Source organism: Crocodylus porosus, unplaced genomic scaffold (genome assembly GCF_001723895.1).
Source record: "Crocodylus porosus isolate Cpor-Errol unplaced genomic scaffold, CroPor_comp1, whole genome shotgun sequence".
NCBI lineage: Eukaryota > Metazoa > Chordata > Crocodylia > Crocodylidae > Crocodylus > Crocodylus porosus.
In genome coordinates, this window is record NW_017728949.1 from 76,500,156 (window position 1) to 76,524,855 (window position 24,700).

Sequence of the window (24,700 nt, forward strand, 5' to 3'; positions counted from 1 at the left end):
CTGTTTTTACTTCTGGCTGTGCTGTTATGTAGTTAATTATTATATTGACTGCAAATACTTGCTCAAAATCAGTAGAAATGTTATTGCTGTTTTGATTTTTAATATCAGTTGAATTTTTTTTTTTTTTTTTTTTTTTTTTTAATTCATTAAAATGCAGTAGGTGTCTTTAGTCCTGGTGAAAATAACCAGGTTATGGCTTTGGAGAATGAAGTTCTTGATCTATAGGGTAAGGTGTAGCAAAGGCAACAGCAGTTAAGCTGTTCTCACGCTACCCAACTAATTCCTGTGTTCTTGGGGGAAATTGCCTCAGTGGATAATAATGTAGTTCAGTGAAAAGGTCTGATCTCCTTTATTTAGCGTTTGTAGCTTCTGCTGTTAAGGATGTTCGGTAATGAAGATTGTGGCTGTGGCACTTTCACAGCCCTGCAATGGATCCAAATATAATCCGTTTTATTGTTTATTCTTTGTACTAATTCATACAGATAGCTAGAGCTATAGTCCTTTCCTACCTTAAGTACAGAAGGAGAAAAGCACTTGAAATTTTTGTTGTTATGCCCAGAATGTGACTCTCCATCTTAAAGCAATGTGTTTATTGTGTCAGTTCAAGATAAAATACCTTTAACTTAAGGAGATACTATCTGAAAATGTATTCCATTTCAGAAAATGGATTAAGGGGTGAAAAATATCCGGTCAGATCGCTGCATATAGATGCAGTATTGTATTGACAGGTGGGATCAGGTAGAAGGATTTCTGAGTGTATAGCAAGAGAAGTAGTTGAAGAGTTCAGGCCAGCAGGACGTGTGGAATGTTGGTGGTGCTGCAGTCGGATTAAATCAGTTTATATTAAATACTAGTATAACAGTCAAATAGTAACAAATGACACAAACTCTTAAGCTGGGATAACTTCATCTGGTCTGGTGGAATGTTACCACTAGAATTGGGTCAGATGCTACTGGTGAAAGTTGTGCTGTTAGGTTTCACCTGTCCGTGTCTATCCTGGGAATCTTGTTTGCTAAAGTCCAGATCGCAGTTACCTCTTCTCCTAGCCAAGCAACAAGGTAGTCATAACAGCCAACTGTGTGAGCTACCCTTTTATAGCTCCCTGTCTGTTGACTCCTAATTCTGGTGTAACTTACATATTGATGTAAGTTACATTGTGGTATGCTTTCATTTTTATATTTCTTTAAATTGTGATACTTTGAGTATTGAATTAGCTTAATTCAGTGGGATTCAAACTAGGTTTCTTTTTAATTTTATGGACAGGCCAAAGTGAGGTCCTTTGAGAAGAAGGGTTTAATGGGCAAATACTTCAGGTGCTTAATGAGGTTTTGTGAGCTTTTGAGGATAGCCCTGCACCTAGACAGTTGCCTCATCCCCCTGGTCACCATCTTGGGACTCAAAGTCCCACCCCTGACCTTTACCACAGGAAGTCCCTCCCCTTGCTCCCCTGGAAATGCTCCTTTTGGGAGGGGAGCTTGCCAAGTTAGAACCAGAAAAAAACTAAATCATACACTAATCAAAACTAATCATACACCTGGACCTGTGTGACAGGGCAGGAAAAATAGCTAACTCCAGTACGTGGGACTTCCCTCCTGTGCTGTGCAAGTGCGGGGGCTGCATGTGCGCAGCAGGGAGTGCTGGCAATAGAGACAGGCTAGTGCAGGCTTCATCCCTTGTCCCCGTGTGCAGCACTGGCTGGAACTGCGCTGCCAGGCATGAGCACCCCTGCCTGCTGCTGCTGCTACCACTGCCTGGTGGGGCTGTGCACCAGGGGAGGAGTATGGCCCACACTGCCCACCTGGGCTCCACATTGCCACCACCCCCTGGGAATGAGCTCCATGCTGCAGCCCCACCCTCCACACTCCTGCCCAGCTGCAGCTCTGCTTCCTTACCTCCTGCTTGTAACAACCAGGATGGTGGGGGAGCTAAGCAATTCCCCAGCAGCTGCAGCAGCAGCTTTTCTCAGAAGCTGCATGTTGGCCCAGCAGGACCCTTCTGCCCAGGAGGGTGGCAGTGAGGAGCAGTAGGGTATGTTGGGGGCATGTGTATATGGGGGTGCCTTGCTCTCACCCTCATAGACGGAAGGGCTGGGCAGGGTACAGTTGGGTCCAAGAAGACTAGGAATGTGCTTGCATGTTGTTTAGCTGGCTCTAGACAATAGTTTTAGTCTCTCATTTTCATGTAAATTAGATCTAAACATACAAGTTTGAAAACTGGTAAAACATATACAGCTGTTAACTAGTGTGTTTAGCTTACCTCCAGGGAACTTATTGAAGCTTGTGTTCTGAAGTTTATGCTGAGCTACAGATAGTCTTCTTCCCTTAGAGTTTCTAATTTTATCATACCTGTTAGACTGATACTGCTGTTAATGTCTACTACAGAATCTTTATTTTTGGCTTAGATGGGATGATGGGCACTATGGTATGTGTTGTGTTTGATTCAGATGATTACAGTAACTTAATGGTGAAGTCCTTTTAAAGTGGCTTGCAGAGCGATCCTTTGCTGCTGCTCCTCTTGTTTCAAGTTTTTGCAGGCTGGTGGCTTTGACGGTGAATGTTCTGCATACTTTAAAAACGTGACTGTTCTAATTAGCTGATGAGGTGTAGGGTATGCAAAAATTACTGTCCTAGTATTACTTCTCTTTCTGCCCACCAAGCAAACATTTGCCATTCCTTATTCTGTATCAGAATTGTAATCTTCTTTCACTAGTCAGTGATAATACCTTTTATACTCCTCGTATAATACCTCTTGTGAAGTCCAGCTCTGAACATAACATCACCTGTGCTAAGTTCCTTTTTGGAAAATAAAATAATTCTCGCATGTGTATTCCAATTAGCCGTGCATTTCACTTGTCTAATTAATCATACATATTCAAATGGTTAGCCTGTTTGTTTGGTTTTTAGGTTGAACTCACTTTCAGTTAATCTTTTGCATTGCTAAAGTTGACCGCCAATATTACACAAGTTGAAATTGACAGAGGAAAAGCATGATCATGTATGAAATACCAGGTTAAGGACTTGTGTTGGACAGAAGTTGTGTTTCAAGAAACCCAACAACAAACTGGGATCAAAAAAGGAACCACTGCAGTGCATTAACTCATGATCATAATTCATGTACTTTAAAAAATCGTATTTGTAGAGGGTTTTTTTTGTAATGGGCTATAAAAGTTCAGACTATGACTATGCACAGTCTAAATTTGGGAACAGCCACATTTTTAACTTTCTGGTTATAATAAACGGTTATTTTTCATTTGTCTGATTCAGACAAGGTTCAAGATGTTTGTAGCTCATACAAGTCATAGGGGAGGGAAATATTTGTATATTTGGTGTGTGCGTGTGTGTTTACCATGCTACTCTGTCTTTACATTCAAGAGCTGTACTTTTTCAGAGCTAGGTTGAAGCTACAGTGTTACAGTGTGTATATGTGGCACTGCAGTTGCTTATGCAAATAATCTGACTCAGACTCAGAAAGAAAAGGATAGAATGATAGCCCCCAGTCTTTATCTAATCAGAATTTCAAGTTGGTGATTTGTACTTAGTTTCTTATCCCTTGTTTAAGAAACTATGTATGTGGTGTTTATTGGGGATACCCTATTTCCTTTAAGCTTTTTTTCACATTGAAATTTTCCCAAAATCTTTTTTTTTTTTTTTTTTTTTAACTAGGAAAGCCTATAGATATTGTCAGATAAGGTTCTTTAGGTAAATTTGATCTCTTTTATTAGATCAACTAAATATTTACAATCTGTTCCCCAGTTTCTGATTCTGGAAAATGTTCACAGACCCTCTTGAATTAGGGACTAAAAAGCCAATCTACCTCATACTTTCTGGGTAATGAAACATGGCTTTATAACATTAACAACAAAAAGATTCTTAAATATTTCCAATGTATCTGTTTAACTTTTGTGGTGGTTAATGTTCATTTTCAGACCTCTTGTATTAGGAGAAGTATGGCTAAACATGTTGGGTGGGTGGTATGCATTTCTATTTTCATAGCACTGCCAGTTCAGTAATTGTTTTCATATCACATGTTTAGTTTTATGAATTGAATATTTCTAGCACCTAGAATGGCTGTCATTTTAGTTGCAGGCTTGGAAAAACTTTTCTTCATTCTGAAACTTTCTGTCTAATGCAGAGCATAGCTTGTGCATATCTATTTTCAGTATTGAAAGTATCCAGGGATGCACCATGGTTTAAATTGAAACAGGTCACCATCTCTGCCACAGAGGTCATGGAAATATTTTTATTATAAGGAAATTCTTCTCCTTTTAATATCTTCAGCTTTTTTACAATGTTTGGTTTTGGAAAAAATATATATATATTTTTTATTTGTTCAAAGGACAAACTGTATTTTCTGGTAGATGCTACCAAACTCTTCTGTAAGATCTTGGGGTGCGTTAGAGAAGCTACTTGTTGGCCTTGTCCTTTTCTATTTTCTCCCCTTTAGCTAGCCGAAGAGTCCAGTGGGAGATCAGTTGCAGTCTGGTCCTTCTTTCTATAGCAGCAAGCCCTACTGTAATATTCATAAAGCCAACTCCAACTAATCCAGCCTCCAAGAAATACTTTGTCTAGTTTATTATTAATTATTTAGATACTGCTCAGCATGTGCTATGCAGTTTCCTAGCACAGAGGAAGAGCGTCTTTAGCCCTGAAGTATCTATAATCTAAGGAAATAAAAACAGGGTAGAAGATAGGTAGGGATAGTTGCCATAAAGTGATGTCTGAGTACCACAGTGTCTGAATTCTTTTCTGTTGCACAGTTATCTGATTAAATGATGATGCAGTCCAGATAAAATGAATAAGGGGCAAAACTGCAGTATTTTTTCAGAAAGTGCAGTAAAACTTAACAAATATGCTTATAACCATATATAGAAGTTAAGTGATACTAATATGCATTTGATCGAGGAAAGAAAAAATATGGCCAAGTGGTCCATTCTGATTTGAATGTCTAAACTCTAGTAATTGTGTTCTGATTTTAATTTTTTACAAAATTTTTCACTAAAAGTACATAAACAATAATTAAGTATTAATATTGACTTTTTGAAAAAGGCTTAAGTGTGACTGTTTTATGTCCATCAGTTGGTAGGATTACTTGCTTATGACTGCACCTGTAACACGTGAACGATCAAATTATTAAATCTAATACTATAGCTCTAGCATGATAAACTATATTATAATCTTTTGTAGTTATGCTTGGGCATTAAACATTGTTTCATAGGTTACTAATAAAAGTATAGCCTTTTAATTTTAGATGCAACACTGCCACCTTGTGGACTGTTGTGAATATGGCAAAAAATCAGTTTTATTCTGCAAGTTAATTAGTCTCTCCACAGAATAGACTTTTCAAATTGAGAAATACTAAATAGATTAAAAAATTAATCAGACAAGAAAATATGTTAAAAGGCACAGTTGTAAAAATGTAGTATAAGTAAAATATTACATGGACTATCTTACATTCCATGTACACTTAGTCTTCAGTGCCATTTCTATTAAATATGTATTGTATGTTTTATTTAAATAGGAATGGCACTGAATGCTGAATGTGCACAGAACATAGGATCGTCCATGTACTATTTTAGTTATACTACACTTTTACAACTTTGTCGTTTAAAAAGCAATTAAAATACCCCTCCTCCTTTAGTCTTACAAATGATCTATTCTTTTTTTTTTCCAGTTATAATAGTCTGTATTGTACCTGTATTTATCTCTTTCTTTACTAACACTACATTATCAGTGGTAGATTTTTATATTTAAGTAATTTATTAATGTAAGAAATATATTATTCCCATGAATATACTTTGTAACTAGCTGAAACTATTCTTTCATGTGTCACTTTTCTTGCAAGCTGCTTTTTCACCTCATTCTTAATATAAATAGTAATTTCCTTTGCCTGTGTTTTTTCCCCTTCTGCAAGCACGCCTTTCATATTATGATTGAGGTAAGATGCATTGATGTTTGTTCATGGTTGTTGAACTATTTGTGGACATGCAATCCATTTCTTATTGTTCCTTTGATAAGAGTTAAGTTTTTGCAGTATTTTGTAGAAGCAGTCAGTAAGCATGCTTGGATCAAAATATTAAATTATTTTTATGTTTATAGTACTCTTAAAGACTCACTGAAATCTCTCATGCTGTGGAGTTGGATGGCCATGGAGTTTGGTAATTTCACATCTAGGTCATTGGTTTGAACGTGGCTTTGGTCACTGGAGGGACTCCATGTTACCATTTGAAACTTCAGTGGCTTAATTGAAAGAAACAGATTACTTCATTCCATCAAAGGGTTGTTTTTTAAATAAAACGCACTTTGTCAGTAAATTATTTGAAGATTTTCTTTGCTAGGTGCACTTGCAACAAATACTGGATCAAACAAGCTTTGGGATCTTCCCGTGTTTTGCAGTCAGAAGTTAATTATGATTATTCTTTAGCAATCTCTTCTCTGCTTTTTGGGTATTCCTTGTCACCTATTTCCCTAAAGCAGTTCTTTAATGACCTAGTTCATTTCTGATATGAAAGTGATAACTGGAGCCTGCCCTAAGTAGGCTGAAGGAACTGTTGTATTTTCTAAATCAGGCGGCCCTTTTTAGCAGATTAGACACCCATTTTAACTTTTTAAAGTTCCACAGCCTGAGACTTGTTAGACTTCACTTTGATCCTGATGGCTGTTCCCAGAATCAGCTAGGGGAAAAACATTTATGTAAGTTACCTGTCTTGATCTCTTCAACATTTATTCTTAATCTCCTGAGCTAGATTGGATGGTGTATGTAGCTGGCCTCGGAATTAAAAATCAGAGCCAAGAGAAATAGGAACCAAAAATAGAGCAAAAGCTGAAATAAAAAACAAAACAAAACAAAAAATCAGAACAAAACTTCTGTATAGCCATGGTAATCTGTTTCAGTATTTAGATTCATACTAGTTCAGCTTTGTGACTTAACTGGATGACCAAAATCTAACTGAAGGCCAGTAAGTAACAGACCTACGTCTGTTTTTTATCAGATGATACATCAGCCCGTAGCAGAAGCTTTTGTTAATCAATCTCAGAGTTCGGTTATTAGACATTTCAGAACATAATGAGTGCTCAAGCTAAACACAAATTTTGGAAAGGTCGTTTCAAACTATTTGTGCTTGTGGCACACAGATGACTTGCGTAGAAGTAGGGATGGTTTGGAAATCTTCTGATTCAGTGTCTGTCTTAAAAATTCCAATTTGTTGAAAATGAAATTCTTTATAAAAACCCACTGTTTTTTTGAAGAAATTGTGTTTAGAAAATAATTGAAATAAAGTACTCTGCTGAAATATAATCTTTTTTCACTTTTTAAGAAATAGACTTTTTCCCAAAAAACCCACCCTTTTTTCTCAGTGTATGTTCTAAAAGGACAAATGATAAAGAAACTTCTTTAATTTTAGCAATATTAAAAGCAGTTTAGAACTTCGTAGGAAATTTTTGTTGCATTTTGAAAGGGAAATTTTGAAATTGCAGAAATTATCAGCTGCCTCTGTGTAAAAGTATTGCATGCACTTTATTGTGAAGGTGAACAAAAGTATTTGACCAGTGTTTTGTTGTGGAGTACGTAGGCTGTGTGATTCTGTGATAGAAATAAATGTCACCGAAACTGGAGAACGTTATTTTCTGAAACTTTTTGGAGTTTGTAACATCATCATGTGATTGCATCAGCTGCTTGAGAGAGAGTCTCTCTAGTTCAGTGGTTTTCATCATCCTTTTTCTTTCAATGAATAGAGAAGTTTTGAACTTACTGTATGATAAACAGCAAATTCAGATAGTGCCTTTAAAAATACATTTAGATTTCAGAGAGGAAAGGCTATTCAGTTGTCTAAAGCAGAGTCGAACATTAGTTTTATTTACCAGTTTGCCACAGAATTGTTCTTTGGGGCAAGTTATTAGGATCAAGACTTCAAAATCAGTGCCTGAAATTTTTTTCTTCGAGTTGACAGGAACCGTTGGGTGCTCAGTTCTCTTGAAAAGAAGGTTATTTATTTGCATATCATAGTATGAATTTGCAAGTAAATTGAAACATTCATTGTGAAGTTTTGCCTCTTGTTCTCTGCTGTACTTCTTGCATTAGTTAGATGAGGACAACCTCTTTACAGGGATTTGTAATGTTTTTAAAGAGCTCTGAAATTGGGTGCAAGACTGTATGACTGAAAATTATTCTTTTTGTGTAGTAGTGATATTTTTATCAGTTTTTTTCTAATCAGCTTTTTTATGTAATTTAGTTTTATTTTAAGCATTCATTGTTTTCCTGTTTGTTGAAAGATTTTTAACATTATATGAAAAGTTAATGCAAGTGTCTTTATGATTTTGGTATGTTTTGAGTAGTTTTAATATTTTACAGGAATCTGTATTTCTTGAAAAATGTTGCCATTTTAATAAACAGTTGCCATTGCTTATTGAGGAAGAAATCATAATTCGTAAAGAGTTCTTTACTAGGTATTAAGTAGGATTACAGAATAAAGTTTCTTTAGCTAATTAGAATAAACCTGCTGATACATGATGGTGGTTTTCTTTTTGAAGAATGAATTTGCTTAAAATAAAAAAGGATGCACTTTGACTTAGCAATGAGAAGCAAGATGAAATGAGAATAATTATCCTTCTAAGTGCTATAGAAAACAAATGAAAATGTGGTGGAGAGGGAACATTTATCATTGTTCTGATAATAGGGAATAAATTTTAAGATGTTAAATTTTTTTAACAATTTTAGTTTTAAAATCTAGTAAGCATTAAAAATGGTTATGTAAAACAACAAAAATGTTTGGTAAAACTAATTTGCCTGTTTTTTTTCTTGCTTCTTTCCATAAAAAGATAATATGGCAGTATCCATTTGTGAAATCAAAGTTTGTGTTTTACAAATGATTTTAAAATAGACTTAGTCTTCTATATTTTATTTTACTATCTATTTATATTATTTTCTACCACTAATATACCATAATTTATATTATATTCCCCCATGCTATATTTTATTCCCCCATCTGTATCCTATCCAACAGATGAGTAGAAAAGGATTTAGTTATTCTACAGTCTCATTCATAAAACTTTGTTTTCAGTCAAAGGCATATGCTTACTATTAAGAATAACATGCTATATTTTAATTCAGAAAAGTAGCCTCTGTTGGAAGTGTTAGCATTTGTGTAACTCAGAGTAGGTTTTGATTTTTTTTATTTTGTTTTTGCAAAGATTCATGCAAGCAAGTCTAATGTTTTTGTTCACAATATGATAATCATATAAAGACAAGCCAGCCTTAATGTTTATTGAAAAGAGAGATGAAACCCAACACTAAAGAAACTTGCCATTGCCCAGAGAATTGAAAATATACTACATTGTATAAGCTGTGCATAGAATTAATCCATATAATATAGTTTAAAATTTTTGGTATATGTAAATTAATTACATCTTTCTCAACATGAGAAATTGTCCTTATACCTTTCAGAGCTTCTGATAACATAGATCTTATCTTATACATCCTTATAGTTGTACTTCATAACTTCTTTTATATTTGAGGACTGACTGGGATTTCCTCCTTCAACTGGAGATGTTATGGCATGGGGAAATTTTTCTTCTGTAGCTTTCCACCTTCCTTACCTATCTAGTAAGCAAGAGAAGTGGGAATGGTAGTCATCTGTGTAGAGTACAGCCACTAAGCCATGAAAGCTGTTGAAATTTTAGATGTTTAGCAAGAGATGCAAACCAGATCATGTGTATTTGTACGACACATGTAAAAATAGATTTTTCTTTTATGTTAAATGTGTTCAGTTCACGCTATCATGTATTAAAAGTAAAAAAAAAAAAAAAAAAAAAAATTGATTTTCATTTTTCAGTGTTTGCTGTTCCTATTCTTTCACACCATGAATGAATTTTTATGAGAATTGATGTAGTGTTGTTTGAATATTAATTCTGAGGATGTTCGACAGTTTGTTCCACTTCTGTGAGAGAGGGTCAGAATGTGATATCAAAGTCAGCCAAATAGGATACCAAAGTTACATGTGTTTCTTTCCAGTGCTGTCATTATAGATTACTTATTTATATTTTTAATTCTGTGTACATATCTTCTTTCAGGACCCTGGGCCACCACCACCATCACCCTTAATGGGTCTGAAGCCCCTGCAGTTGCTAGAAGTCAAAGCTAGGGGAAGATTTGGTTGTGTCTGGAAAGCTCAGTTGCTAAATGAATATGTTGCTGTCAAAATATTCCCAATTCAGGTAAGTTGAGGTTCTTATCTTTTTACTTTGGAAAAAGCAAACTTTCTACGTATAGTAACAGAAACTCTTATTTCAACAAATTTTCAGTAAATATAAATATTTTAATACAGTCACCACACATAGGAAATGTTTGCAGCTGAAAAGCCGATGAGGCAAATTTTACTTCTATTGAACTAATGTAAGTGTAATTAAAAGAGAGAAATCATTCACCAGTATGCAATATGAAGGTTGTAGGCTGTAGAGTAGCAATAGTTCTAGTCCTACAGTACTTCTTTCCAAGTAATTCAAGTACTTGAATAGTTGCATTGGAATTCCTGTACATCCTTCTGTTGGGTTAAGTAGCGATTAGCTCGTGAGCTTTGACAAAATGTCCCTAAACAAAATCCCAGTTTTGTCCAAGTTAAATCATAGTCAGAATGAGCGTCAATGGTTAGATTATGCTACTACCCAGAAAGTCTCTGTAAAGTGGCTGCTTATTAGTTAGGCATATCTCAGTAAAGTGAAATATACTGCAGTAAAAGAAATGTTGAGTTCCCAGCTGCATTTACCAAGGCAGCTGTGACGGTTCTGGTTTAGAGTGGTTCAGCTGTTAAAATTTCATGTGTAGTGGAAGGATCTTAAACTGTGAGCATACTGAGCCACATTGACCTAAGTGTGGCAGAAATTAAGAACTTACTTTCATATCTGAGAAGAGAATTGTGCTTAGATTTTCTAATGGGCAAGCTAGAATTGGGTTGTGAATAAAACGCATCACTTTCTCATTTGTTAATCCCTGTTTTTAACTATTCATTCTGAAACTTTTAAAATCCAGATTGAAAAGTTTATTAATGGAACAATTTAGTTTCAGTGTCAGTAAAATATTCTGTTTGATAAGCATTTTTAACTGTTTATTAATCTGATGCATAGCTAAATATCATGCTAGTGGACAACAGGCAAACTCTTTGCTCAGCCGACAGTGCAGCAGCCCTGACTAAAAACTCCTTGTGTTGTTCCACACAGCATATCTAGGCAAACTGACACTTTAGTTTTTATTGTACTTTTAAGACTGAAACAAATATCTACTGGAGAAAATCAGTTTTTGTGATTTTTTTTTAAATCAGACCTCTAAAAGAAATTAAACCTTCTTCGTATTTTTCTTGTTTGGCTAAAAATATATAGTATCTTACTTTACTTTAATGCAGTGTCTTTTAAAAGAAGATGAACTGTCAGTTTAGTATTAGTATTCAGTATGTACCTTTTAGGAATTGTTAGGAATGTAAAGGTAATGTGCCAAAAGAGATTTCAATCTTCTACTGCAGAAGGTCAGTTAATTTTGCACAGTGAGTTACAGAAGTAAACTTCTGATATGTAGAAGAAATTACTTTTGGTCAGGATCATCAGAGTGTTAATTTAATATTTGTATTTGATTAAGGACAAACAGTCATGGCAAAATGAATATGAAATTTACAGTTTGCCTGGTATGAAGCATGAGAATATTTTGCAATTTATTGGTGCAGAGAAACGAGGCACCAGCATTGATGTAGATCTTTGGTTAATTACAGCATTTCATGAAAAGGTACGTTTTAGTTTTTTACAATAATATTCCTTTTTTTTATCTATTGGTTTTATTATAATGTTTCTGTAGCCTATGAACAACTTTGTCAATTTGAACTTGAGCTAATTAACAAAATTAAATAAAGGTAGTTTCAGTCATCCTAACCCTCGTGGCAGTTTTTGTGACTTCAGAGGCAGTGTCCAGCTTTACCTGGAGACCTCAGGGAGCTACAGCCCCACCACTTCTGCAGCTAGGAGCCTGGCCAGCAGCTGGAGTGTGGTTCTGGCCGGCCGGGCTCTGGTTTTGGGCTGCGTGTGCTGCCGCAACATGCACCACTCTGCTTTTCTTTGGTATAGGTTTTTCTTGACCCCGGGGTCAACCCCCTACCCCACAGTGCTGCAGGATAGCAGTGTGGGGCACACATACATTTGTGGTATGTGGTGTCGCATTCAGGTCTGTGGCCACATACCACTTATCCACCAACGTCTGAATGTGGCCAGAGTTGGTCAGTAAAGTGATTATTATTCTAGCTTTGTCAAACAGGCCAGAAACTAACTTTACTGGCTGACTCAGGCCGCATTCAGGCAGGCACAGATGAGCAGTACGTGGTGCCACAGACCCATCTGCAGTACCACAGCCCACACATGTAGGCGTGCCCCACCTAAAACTAAAAGAGATTACTGTATGTTACTCTATATATTGTGAAGTTACTGTGGAAAACAGGAAAAATAAGTTATTGCAACTTTTTGATCTTAGATCGTGGGCATTTTGAAGGAAGCAAATCTTCAACATTTTAACCAATACCCCTCAGTTGTATTGAGTCTCAAGGATGTTTTTTTTGCCGCTACAGGCCATTGATTCTCTTGCAGATAAAAATACGTACAATAATAAACTTTTCAAGAGCATAGTAAGGGCAAGATCTGGCCTGTGGAGCGATTTGATTTGGTCTACAGACATGGGACTGACAGCAGTCATTCCCTGGTGTCACAGGGAAAAGTCGCAGCAGCAGTTGGGTCCTAGTGCCTGCCACTTCCCTGTCTGTGACCCATATTGGGTCAAGCTAACTTTCAGCTTTAAATGTTGCCAATTGCTAGTTAACAGCACTTACTAGTACAGATTCTGCCCAGACTAAATTTCTATTTGGTATTTTCTCTTTTTAACATTTTTTCAATGTTCATTTTTCTGCAAAATCATTTTATGAATTTTTCCTATTCCTGCATGTTTGCAATACATAGCTGAATTAAGAAAAAGAAAATGTGGCTATCACCGTAATGCCTTAATGCTTCTTTCAGCAGTTTCCTCTCTCCCTATCCTTTCCTCGCTTTCCTTGTTCTTGGCATTTGAATAACTCTTTGTTCAGTACCCCTGCTCTCTGCAAGTCCACTTACAGATTCTGTCTGACAAAATCGGCTGTTGCCTACGAACATGTATGTCTTTTGGAAAGTGTTTAGTATCTCTGGTGCCATTCTGCCCTGCCTTTTGCTGTAATTCCTTTCAGAAATTGTATTGGAGATGAACCCATGAAGTTCCTTTTGATTCTTTTTTGTGTGCCCAGAACATATATCTGATACTCTGTTGAAAGCAAAAAAATTTGCAGCGTTTTTATGCTATGGTAATTTTTATTGTGTGGGGTTTTTTGGGGTTTTTTTTAATGATCTATTTTGACTGGCTATTTAAAGTTTGGTTTTTTTTAAGTATCTACCATAAATTGTTTTTCTAAACACCTGTGGATGCTAAGTGGGTGCATCTACGCAAGTTATGAATGCAGCTCAAACTGGAGCGTCTTCATCTGCGTCCAGGATCGCAGCAGTCTGGGGTGGAGCAGCGGAGGGGCTGGCTGGGGCACGAGAGTGCTGAAACTGCGGAGCTCTGCGACTGACCTCCCCCCCGCCAGCCTGCTGCCTCAAACTGCTACAGCCCCATTCACCATCCACACTTTGCATTCCTGTGAAGTAAATTACTTTGCCATAAGTATCTTGTGGTGAAGTTAATTTACTGAGCCCCAGTACTGGTGCACGTGTAGACAGTGATGCTTTATTGAGGAGCTAATTAGCTAACTGCAGTGAAGTGCACGTGTAGATGTACCCACTATGTAATTATGTATGCTCTTCCTGAAACGTGTTGGTCTTAACCTCTCTCCTAATTATAAATTGTCTGGAATAGTTTATGGGCAGATCAGAATAAGTTTTACTTTTTAAATAATTTTCTCCCCTCTGCTTTACAGGGTTCATTAACTGACTTTCTCAAGGCTAACTTAGTTTCTTGGAATGAACTGTGTCATATTGCTCAAACTATGGCTAGAGGTTTGGCTTATCTCCATGAGGATATACCAGGTCTAAAAGATGGACATAAACCTGCCATATCTCATAGGTATTTATAGTTCAGCTGTTGTTGCATTAAGTTTGTATTAAGCTTAAGCTAGAGGTCTCATATAGACACCTTACTCTAATAGTTTATTGGATAAAAATACTAAAATGAGATTATTAATAAACAAATAAAATGCAGCTTTGCATGTATGAGGAAAATCTGTTTTTATAATATTTTTAATATTAAAATACAGCTTTAAAATGTCAGATTAATATGCATGATATTTTGTGAATGTCTATAGCAGTAATTCTCAATTATGGTACCAGGAAAATCCTTATAAGGGTTTCTCAGGGTGCAACTCGATATTAGCACTGTTGGATATAAAACACTTGCGTGATCACAAGATAAACCCAGCGATTTCAGAAAGGATCCATAGTCCCTAAAACATTCTGAATTGTTGTAGTCTGAGTTCTTTGCAACAAAAGATTTGTTCTGTTATTTTTCCAGTCAAAAACCCAAGTAAAATTTAAGATGCAGCATTTTCCAAAGGCTGCCTTCAGTCCAGCAAAGCTGAGAACCACTGGTTTATAGGCCAATAAAGGGCATGTGTAGGTGCTAAAAGCAGATGTCTCAGTGCGTGATCAGATCTCTATTCCATTTGAATTTGCTTTAGTATCTACTTGGATCACACAGACACCCTCCCACCCCCCAAAAAAGTAGCTAGGCTTCTTTCTGTACCAGAGAAATTCAGTATGAGTTTTGTTGTTTGACACACTTGCACTCCTCACTTGCTGACCTTGCATGGAGTCTTTTTTTGACGTCACTGCAACTGCTTTCATAGAATCATAGAAAATGAGGGTTGGAAGGGACCTCAGGAGGTCATCTAGTTCAACCCCAGCTCAAAGCAGGACCATCCCCAAGTAGATCATCCCCACAAAAGCTTTGTTTACCCAGCTCCTGTTTGAAAACCTCCAAGGATGGAGCTTTCACCATCTCTCTGGGTAACCTGTTCCAGTGTTTTACTGTCTTCCTAGTGAGAAAATTCTTCCTAGTATCTGACATAAACTTCCCTTGCTGAGATGGCTGCTCCTTGTTCTGTCATCTGCCACCACTGCGAACAGTCTATAGCTCCATCCCCTGCAAAGTTAGACAGTCACTTAAATTTTTTGTTGGGTTGAGAAATACTGGAGAAATTTTTTTGTTTTTCAAAAATGAAATCTATATTTAAATAGTTTCCATTTTGAAAAAGGAAATACTAAGTGTCAAGTCTACTATGGTGGTGTTGAAAAACAGAAGAATAAGGAAGAGGTGGCTTACCGATAACATAGCTCAGTTTTGATGGGGAGAAATCTGGTTTTTAATCTTCCATGGTTTTTAATCATTCCTGAAAAAAAACAATGAAAATATACTTGAAGGTAGTGGGGGAGGTTTTACTCCCACATGCACAAACTTCAGTCTCATTTAGTCACTAATTTGTTTAATAAAGTCTTGCCTTTATAAAATTAAGCAGTTTAGTTTACTGACTTTTATTTTCCATTTTAATGTAAACAAATTCAGCTCATGATAAGTACTCATATCCAAAACTACCTTAATAGCACAATCCCAACACTATCCCCATAGAACATATTTCACTGTCTTTGAAGTGTGTGCAGTTTAAAAATCAGTTATAATTTAGAAAATGACTACTGATTACATCATTTTGTGTTCTGCTTATTCTGTCATATGTGGAGACCATTTTTACTTTTTAGACTGAAAGACAAGAAATTGAACGTTAGGACTTATACTGTATTTAGCTCAATTTATACCACTTAAATATATTAAAACAGCATGAATTAAGGATGCGTGGCTGTATTTTGTATCTTTTAGCTTTTGTTGTCACTCCTTTGATGCTGTTTAAATATACTTTTAAACCATGAATTTCAGAGTGTTTTTAGAGTATGAGTCTGATAAAGTCCTTTGTTTTGTTAACTTTTTTCTCAAAACTTTTTGATGTTGGATTGAGTAATCTTTCTCTTTTTTTCTCTCTCTCCCCCCTCTTCCCTTAATTTAAAAGGGACATCAAAAGCAAAAATGTTCTTTTGAAAAATAATCTTACAGCTTGCATTGCTGATTTCGGTCTAGCTTTAAAGTTTGAGGCTGGAAAGTCCGCAGGTGACACGCATGGACAGGTAAGGATCTAGACGAGACTGATTTTACACACAATAAAATAATTACTCAGCATAAATATGTTTTTATGTATGCCTTTATTTGTGAGAACCCACATAATCCATTTTATTTGTGACTTGTGAGAGAGAGCATTTTTTGCTCATGTCCTAAAGGCTAAATACAGTGTATTTCATTTCATAATGACCGACACCAGACATACAGTTCTCTGGAACAAATTACTCGGAAAAGTTAAAGAATTGTGATTCTTTCCAGGCGATGAGTGCTCTTAACTTCATGTTGTTTAGATTAGTTAGATCACTGGGAGCCAATCTTTTTGGCAGGTGTGCCACAAATTAGGGTCCCCCCACTTCGTGTGCCACTCTGATCCCCTTCCTCTGCTCAATCTGCTGTTCTGCTTTCTGTTCCCTGCCTGATCATCCCTGCTCTGCTTCCTGATTTATTCTGTGTGCTCCCTACCCAATTTGCTGCTTTGTATTCTGCTTCCTGCCTTATCTGCTGCTGTGCTGCTCATCCCCTCCCCCAGTGTGCTGAGTGATACACACAGGTTGTCCATGCCATCTGTGGCACCTGTACTGAAGGTCTGCCATGCTTTAGACAGATAACTAAAAGTAGTTTTACTTTTCCATAACTTTTCTGAGAGTGTTCTGAAATGAATAGTCCTGTTATCAGCAGCCTGTTTCTAAGCTCCTGACATAAATTTTTCTGCAAACTTCATCAATCATTTACTCGCAGTAAAAAGGACCTTTATATTTAAATACAGCATAGTTTTTAAGTTACAAGTTATATTAAAGGAGAAATGGCCTTTCAGTAATTAAATATTGCTTGGCTTTAGGCACATATAAACAGGTTATTCTTGAAGTACAAAATCCAGATTTACACTGTGGGGCCCATACTAGGTATTAGAGCTACATATGCAAAATAGTAAAGACTTAAGTATGGCTTTGAGACTGGTACTGAGGTCCTGATCCAGCTCAGGGTCAGTCCATAGGTATAATCTAATGCACTAGGTGTCACTGTACTCCATGTGATCTGGCCCACAGGCCATGGGGCTCCCCATAGCTCTGGAAATTTGGGAGCAGGAGCGTGGTGGCAGTATTAATTGCCATGGCTCTGGGAGCAGTTAACACTACTGCTGCTCCTCTGCCACCAAATCCCTGGACCCGTGGTGAGCTCCACGGGCTAGAGCTTGAGCACCCCTGAACTACAGGGATAGCTGAGGCCATGCAGCATCTTGCTAGATTGTGTCTTCAGTGAGGGACATCTGTGATTTAAGTTTGAAACAATATTTTCCTTGTCCAAACAGATTGATCCTGCCTCAGGCAGGGGGTTGGACTAGAGACCTCTGGTGGTCCCTTCCAGTCCTAGTTTTCTATGATTCAGTTTTTGGTCTAAAAGAAATGAGAGTTACTTCAATAACTCTCTTTTTTCTTTTTTTTTAAGGTTGGCACACGGCGGTATATGGCTCCTGAGGTATTAGAAGGTGCTATAAACTTCCAAAGGGATGCTTTTTTGAGAATAGATATGTATGCCATGGGACTAGTCCTTTGGGAATTGGCATCACGATGTACTGCATCAGATGGTAAGCCAAATGTGTGATTTCAAAACGAGTATAACTTGAGCCTTTATACGCATTAAAGCAGTAAATTGGCAGTTTTTAATCTGTGCGTTCATGTATGTCCCTAAAACAGTTGTTCTCAACCTTTTTAGACTCTCAGCACCCCTAGGAAAATACTAGCTCTTAGCTTTCACTCATTTCTTGACTATGGAAAAATACAAGAACAATTCTGTTGCAAAGACCTCAGACCACAACAGGTCAGAATGTTTTTGATACCCTGGATTCCTGTCTGAAATTTCTGAATTTATCTTAAGAAGCATGTGTAGGTGTTTGCATACCTAACAGTGCTAATATTGTGTGGGACACTGATACCCATAAAAGGATCTCTTGGGCAATGGCTGAGAATCTCACTGCCCTAGAGGGCGCCGTGTCTTTCTTCTGGGGAAAAACAGACAATATGGTATCTGACAAAACTGCAATTATGCTCTGAAGCTTTAATCAAAGCTAGGGTGTTGCAAGCAAGATTAGGCAAAACATTTTCAGCCTAATTTTTTTGAAAATGCACATTTGTCAAAATGAATTTTGTGGGAAAAGAACAAAATGTCTTGATAATTTCTCACGACACTTTTAAATAAAAACCTGTTTCTTTGTTTGCTTTGCAGTTTAAATTAATTATAGTGTTAAAATAATTAAGAACTAAATTAAATGTTATTATCCTGAACTTTTAATTTTTGGTTCAGTTATTATCCTGAACTTTTTTAATTTTTGGCTTGCAGGGATTTTTTTTTCTGTTTTCATTATTTGTTTTGTTTTTTCAGTGGAGATGTTATATCTTGAGTTGTACTAGGAACATATTTTGACATCCCAAGTTTTTGTGAGAAAAGGCGGCTTAATATGTGCCCTTCTGTATTATGCCTTTATTAAAGAGTGAACTCCTTTTCTCCTAGTGCTGCTTCCAAGGGGATTTTCTTTACTAAGGGCTAGACCCTGTTCCCCCTGTTGGATGTTTGAGTGGAATTAGATGCCCAAGCTCAATTCTATTCCACCCTGTTGAAGCCCTAAAAATTCAGTGAAGAATCTACTTTTGTAATGCACTGTCATTGTATCCCTTCCACTGTTGCCCATCTTTCCTAATAAACTCTATTTCATGAATATTTTAATCAGGTTCTGACTTCAAATTCTCAAATAGTTTCTCTCTTGATCAGAATTAAAGCAAGAAGATCCTGTCCTTCTTATGAGTCAAAAAGTTTCCCCTAGTTCATTCCACAATTTTTGGACAGGCTATCTTTTTTTTCTGTATTCTTGTTCCAACAGATATGTCTAGATCAGTAGTCTGCTGTCATCCTCAAGTCACGTACTGTGGTCGATTCTGTTAATTAATCAAGACCCCTCATTGTTGGTTTTGTGGTCTACAGTTAAATCCCTATTATGATATTACACTTATTCTTCATTCCCTTATCTTTATTGCTCACTGCTCTCCATCCCTTCTTTTTGGAGTCCTCAGCTAGAGCCGGCTTCAAATTATGAGAGAACATAGGTAGGGTTACAAAGACCCTAACATGTATGCCTTCGTATAGGAGCATACAGAGGCTCAGAGTATATGAGCTATCTTTGTGGGCACTAAGCAAAGGAATCTTATCTTGTATACATGAAGCACATGGGCATGTGGGAGCTAAAGAATTGTGATTATTGGAAGTAATCGTTTAATTCTGTAGCTTCTCAACTCAAGTTTCTGTCTCACAACACTGAGCCACTTAGTTTCAGGATGAGCTTTTCCTGGCAACAGAAAATAAATTGCTAGGTAGTACACTGTCATAACGTTAAATTAATGGCTACCAATTGTTCAGAAAAACAAAACTGTTGTTATTTAACATAACACTTACTTTTTTTAAATACAGGACCAGTGGATGAGTACATGTTGCCATTTGAAGAGGAAACTGGCCAGCATCCATCCCTTGAAGATATGCAAGAAGTGGTAGTTCATAAGAAGAAGAGGCCTATTTTAAGAGAGTGCTGGCAGAAACATGCTGTAAGTAATAAAGTCAGCAAGTTTTCAGAGTTTGTTGTGTTCTGATCTTTATGGACATTTTTCTTTACCTTCTGGATAGTATCTCTTGACGTTCGCTATAATAGTAAAAGCTAATAGATTTTATTTTTTAAAATACCAGCTCTCATGCTAAGGCCCTCCAAAGGTGCTTATGAACTTCATTGGTGGGTAAAGTGATATTAAACAGTTCTGGAACAGTAAAAGTTTGTGAATGTAAGAAGGAATTGAAAACAGTGTCACTTAATGGGCAGTGTTAAACAATGTTAACTATAGACCTAGCTCGTACATTTTAATATAATACATATAATATTACATTTTTCTTTAGGGAATGGCAATGCTTTGTGAAACGATAGAGGAATGTTGGGATCATGATGCAGAAGCCAGGTTGTCGGCTGGGTGCGTAGAAGAACGAATTATTCAGATGCAAAAACTAACTAATATTATAACAACAGAAGACATTGTGACTGTGGTCACCATGGTGACAAACGTTGACTTTCCTCCCAAAGAATCCAGTCTATGATTGTTGCACTGGTCATGTATCCGACCAACAGAACAGGACTCTGAACTGGAGCTGCTAACGCTATTGAGACTGCTGATATTATTATTATTTTCAGTGTGAAATGAGGAACAGTAAGTCTTTTTGGAATGTCATTGAGGAGTCTTTGTATTTTCAACCGTGGATCCATGAGACTTACTGCATTCCCTGCATATGCCTGAAGGACATGTGACTAAGAAGTGGTAAAATGTTATTAAGGAACGTAAATGAAGAATATGGACCTATCTTGGCTAATCAAGTGTTTTAAAAACTGACATCAGATTTCTTAATATCTGTCAGAAGAGACTAATTCCTTAAATGAACTACTGCTATTTTTTTTTAAATCAAACATTTCATTTCAGATTTAAAAAAGGGTAACATGTTTTTATTGCATTTGCTGTTGTTTATAAAAATGACTATTGTAATGCCAATATGACACAGCTTGTGAATGTTTAGTGTGCTGCTGTTCTCTGTACATAAACAAAAAGTAATCAAGTGGGATATAGCAAAGAGGCTTCCAAGTATTACTTTAACCTCCCTCAACAAGGTATACCTCAGTTCCAACTCTGCTAAATTATGAGATTGACAACACTAACAAAATTTGAATAATAAATTGATCCATGTTTTGTAAATGATGTATTACAAATTCACTGTGTTATTTAAAAAAAAAGGGTAAGCTATGCTTCATGCCAACAGTAAATGGCCATTCCTAAAGCAGTGTTTTAGCCTTTTCTTGTGCTAGCTTGTTGTGTATAAAAAGCGCTGGTTTTGAAACAAAAAAACCCCTTTCTTCCTATTTTTAGTTTAAAGTTTTTATCTTACCTCCAGTTCCCAAAATATTGCATACGTTTATTTAACTAAATACTATTTAGGTTTGCTGTGTCAGGATTATTTGAAAATTTAAGCATGACTTTTTTAATTTTGTGAGCTGTGACACTGGAAAGCTCTTAATTATTCTTTTTAAAGAAGGCTTGTTTTCCTATTTATGTATGTTAAGGTCTGCTTGGTGTATTTTTCTGTTTCGCTCAACAGTATGCAGTGCAGTGCGTTCTGTATCACTGTTTCAAGATCACCTCAGGAAGCTTTATTACCCAGAATTCCTCACTCTGCTTTGAGATTTGCAACTTCATTACACTTAAGCTTGGTGCCATCTTGTCAGAGTAATATCTGATGTTTCTGATGCGTACAATCATGTCGAAAAGCATAGCCACAGATTTCAGATATAACTGTTTAAAATAATTCAGGGATAACTTAGTTATGGTTAACTTAAAATATGCAATGATTATTTAGAGGTAACTAATGCAAACTTAGGTAGCACAGTCTAGCAAAAAACAAAACCTAAAATTATTTTCACAACTGACTCCAACATTATTTTAGGGTTTAGGAGGTCATGCCTTATTTTTAACATTTAAAAAAAAAATTGATGGTAGGTAGGTGCCAAAGTGCTTTTCATACTTAATATTACACTACATTTATTTGATCCTTCACATCCTGTACAGTCCAAGATGAAGTTTTACTTTCTAAAACACTCTATAGAGTACTGAACCAACAACAGCCAGTATTATGCTATGAATTTTGTCAGGTGTGTTTCTTCTTGTTTTAAATCATACGTTACATTTTTTTTTTTTTAAGGAAGCTTTTAATGTCTCAATCAGGAGCTCATTGTGAATATTATCTTTAAACAGTTATTTATAAAACCACAGAATACTCTCAGTTCTACCTATATATGCACGTGACCTCTGGGAACAATAAAAGAAGTTATGTATCAACAAGACCTAAGCAGACTAAGCAGGGAGGGGAAGGAGGGTAATGACAATGTTGTTCTTGTGTAACATACTACCCACTACTGTTTTGCTTGCTCTTTGTCACTATTAGGCTTAAGTTTTCACAGTAGCCAGAACCCTTGTTCTTTTCGGGTATTGGTACTGTTGGGTGCAACTTGCTCATTTTGTTTATTAAACAAACTACTTCTGCGCCCATTTTCTTGATTTGGACTTTCATTTTGCTTCCATTTTTGATGCAAGGATACAATATTTTAAACGCACAGCAAGATGTAATCATGGCTTAAGAGATCTGAACAAATACAGTCCATATTTTACAACAAACTTTGTACTCCTCTTCCAAGTTTAAACTCCTTCATTAGCAAAAGTAGAAGGAACAGCCTAAATGATGTAAGGGCCAGCTCAGTTATTCAGGATTCAATGCAAAAATAATGTCTTGTTAATGACCTCTGTCATATATGGATGGGCCTTGTATCATCCCTGCATGATCCTTCTTTAACTTCTGCTGATATGGGTCCTAGTAGCCAAGCTGTTTGGGAGCTCCTTTGGTGTTGCTAGTGCACTTCATGTTTGCAAGTGATGTAGGGAAGTCACGAAGCCTGTCATCAGACAAATTTAACGGGATAATATTTATCTTTATATTTTAAAACTCTGCTTTTAGAAATCCCCACAAGTTTGAATGTTGTACTTGTAGTTTTCTGATTTTTAACAACATAGTACAGTATCACTGTGAAAAGGGTGTTCATAGTAACAATGCTTTTATAATTGGTAAATAACTGAAATTTGGTGAGCTGTTCTGATACATAAGACGACTTCTGTTTTGCAGGGCATTTTAACATATGTATTTTTTTTTTTTTTTTTTTACTTACAGTACAGTAAATGTAGAAGATGTGCAAGTTAACATAATGCTTGAGCCAGATTTATGAATGAGGACAGGAATAAATAAGATTTAAGCTGGTGAAAATATTTTGGCATTACTTACTAGCAGATGTAGTGACAGTTGTCACTTTACATACTTTATTCATACAGCATGTATGGTGGTGTATATGTACATGTGTGGTCAGCTCCAATGGTTCACCTTGTATTTTTGGCTTGTGAAGAAAAGCCAGTCCTATGGCTCTAACTTTCAACTGTTTTTGGCTTGCCTCTGTCTACTTAGATGATTGCTGTATAACTGCCACAGGACTGATGGATTAGCCAGTTTTTGGCTTTACTGAAAGTCCAAGCCCTGCATTATTTTTTACTTTGTTAGATGCTAGGAAATTTTTATATCACACAATGCATGACTACTCTTTGTACACTTATTACTACATGTACCTTAGCATTTCAGAGCAGAGACTGTGCCTCAATTGTTGGAGTTATTGAACTAGCACTGTCATTCATGGTGGTATTTTGGAAACTACAAATCAAGATTAAGAATCACTACTTTGTATCTTCTGTTTGAGACAGTGAAATCCATGTAAACGTGACTTTAAAATCCAATCTCGGTATGCCAACTAAAATGTAACCAGATAAACTAGTAATGAATTTCATGTTCATGCTAGGGTTCAACAGAATAAATTGCTAAGTATAGTTTACCACATGGGGTTATCAGTTTGACTGCTTTTTTTCCAGTTTCTCTTTTTAACCTTTTTAATGCATTTATCTTTATTAGGAACACTTGGTACAAAGTACAGAAAGCTATATAGTTTTATGGGCAAAATGATACAAGTAGCATCCTTGATGGAACATCATTTACCTCAGATATTCAACCAGCAGTACGGTTTGTTTGTTTTTTTGGGTTTTTTTGTGCAGTCTCGGTCCATATACTATTCGTTACCTCTCAAGATATTGGTAAGCAATTATTTTAGCTTTACTCTTTGTATCTGTCAGTGTTTTGGGCACAGGTGGTTGTACTACTGTCAAACTGTACTTGCTCTTTTTCTGCAAGTAACAAAAACAAACCCCCCTGCCCTGAATAAAAGTGATTGTTAAATATTGTACAAATAAAAGTGTATGCTCTTTCTGCCCCCACTGCCCCAAAAAGTTAAATAAAAATTAAGTGACTACTATGACTTGCATATGCCTTTTTTCAAATGTTCCTGTTTTCTCTAGGAGAGAGGAAATTAACATTGTTATTCCTTATATGATACTTCAGCATCAGATTTTGCTGTTTGAAGCAGGTGAGGAAGGGGAAAAACAATTGCCCCAACCTGCACTTGTATAAGATTTACGGCACTAAGATAGTGGTTGGGCAAAGGCAAATTTTTAACTTGTCCATCTCTTGCATTCCTCACACTGATCTTAATTGCTCCTCTGGTATTACTTACCATCTTTTCCTGACAGTAAGAAACAAAGAAGATTCACTTCATAAACTCTAGGCTAGGCTCCTAGGTCAGCCAAGATTAACTGACACTCCCAGATAATAGTCAGCAACACCAAGGTAAAAATGCCGAAGGAGCCTGGTTTCAATATTCTTTTTCCTTTGGATTTGCTTGGACAGTTCGCTTCTCACACCAGACTTCTTTCATCAGCCTTGCTGAAAATTACCAAAGGGTAAGTGTTTTGTGTGCCGCTGTACCCGTTCA

The 24,700-nt window shown here is 36.4% G+C and overlaps 1 protein-coding gene across 1 annotated transcript in view; it reads left to right on the forward strand.

Moving 5' to 3' along the window:
* ACVR2A (activin A receptor type 2A) overlaps positions 1 to 24,184 on the forward strand; it is an 83,447-nt gene extending 59,263 nt beyond the window's left edge. Inside the window, exons 5-11 of the mRNA XM_019553946.1 lie at positions 10,065 to 10,208; positions 11,620 to 11,763; positions 13,967 to 14,112; positions 16,103 to 16,217; positions 17,656 to 17,794; positions 19,669 to 19,799; positions 20,143 to 24,184. Of these exons, the coding sequence (XP_019409491.1) occupies positions 10,065 to 10,208; positions 11,620 to 11,763; positions 13,967 to 14,112; positions 16,103 to 16,217; positions 17,656 to 17,794; positions 19,669 to 19,799; positions 20,143 to 20,337 (1,014 nt within the window). The 3' untranslated portion in view covers positions 20,338 to 24,184. The remainder of the gene's footprint in view (positions 1 to 10,064; positions 10,209 to 11,619; positions 11,764 to 13,966; positions 14,113 to 16,102; positions 16,218 to 17,655; positions 17,795 to 19,668; positions 19,800 to 20,142) is intronic.
* The last annotated feature ends 516 nt before the right edge of the window (positions 24,185 to 24,700 follow it).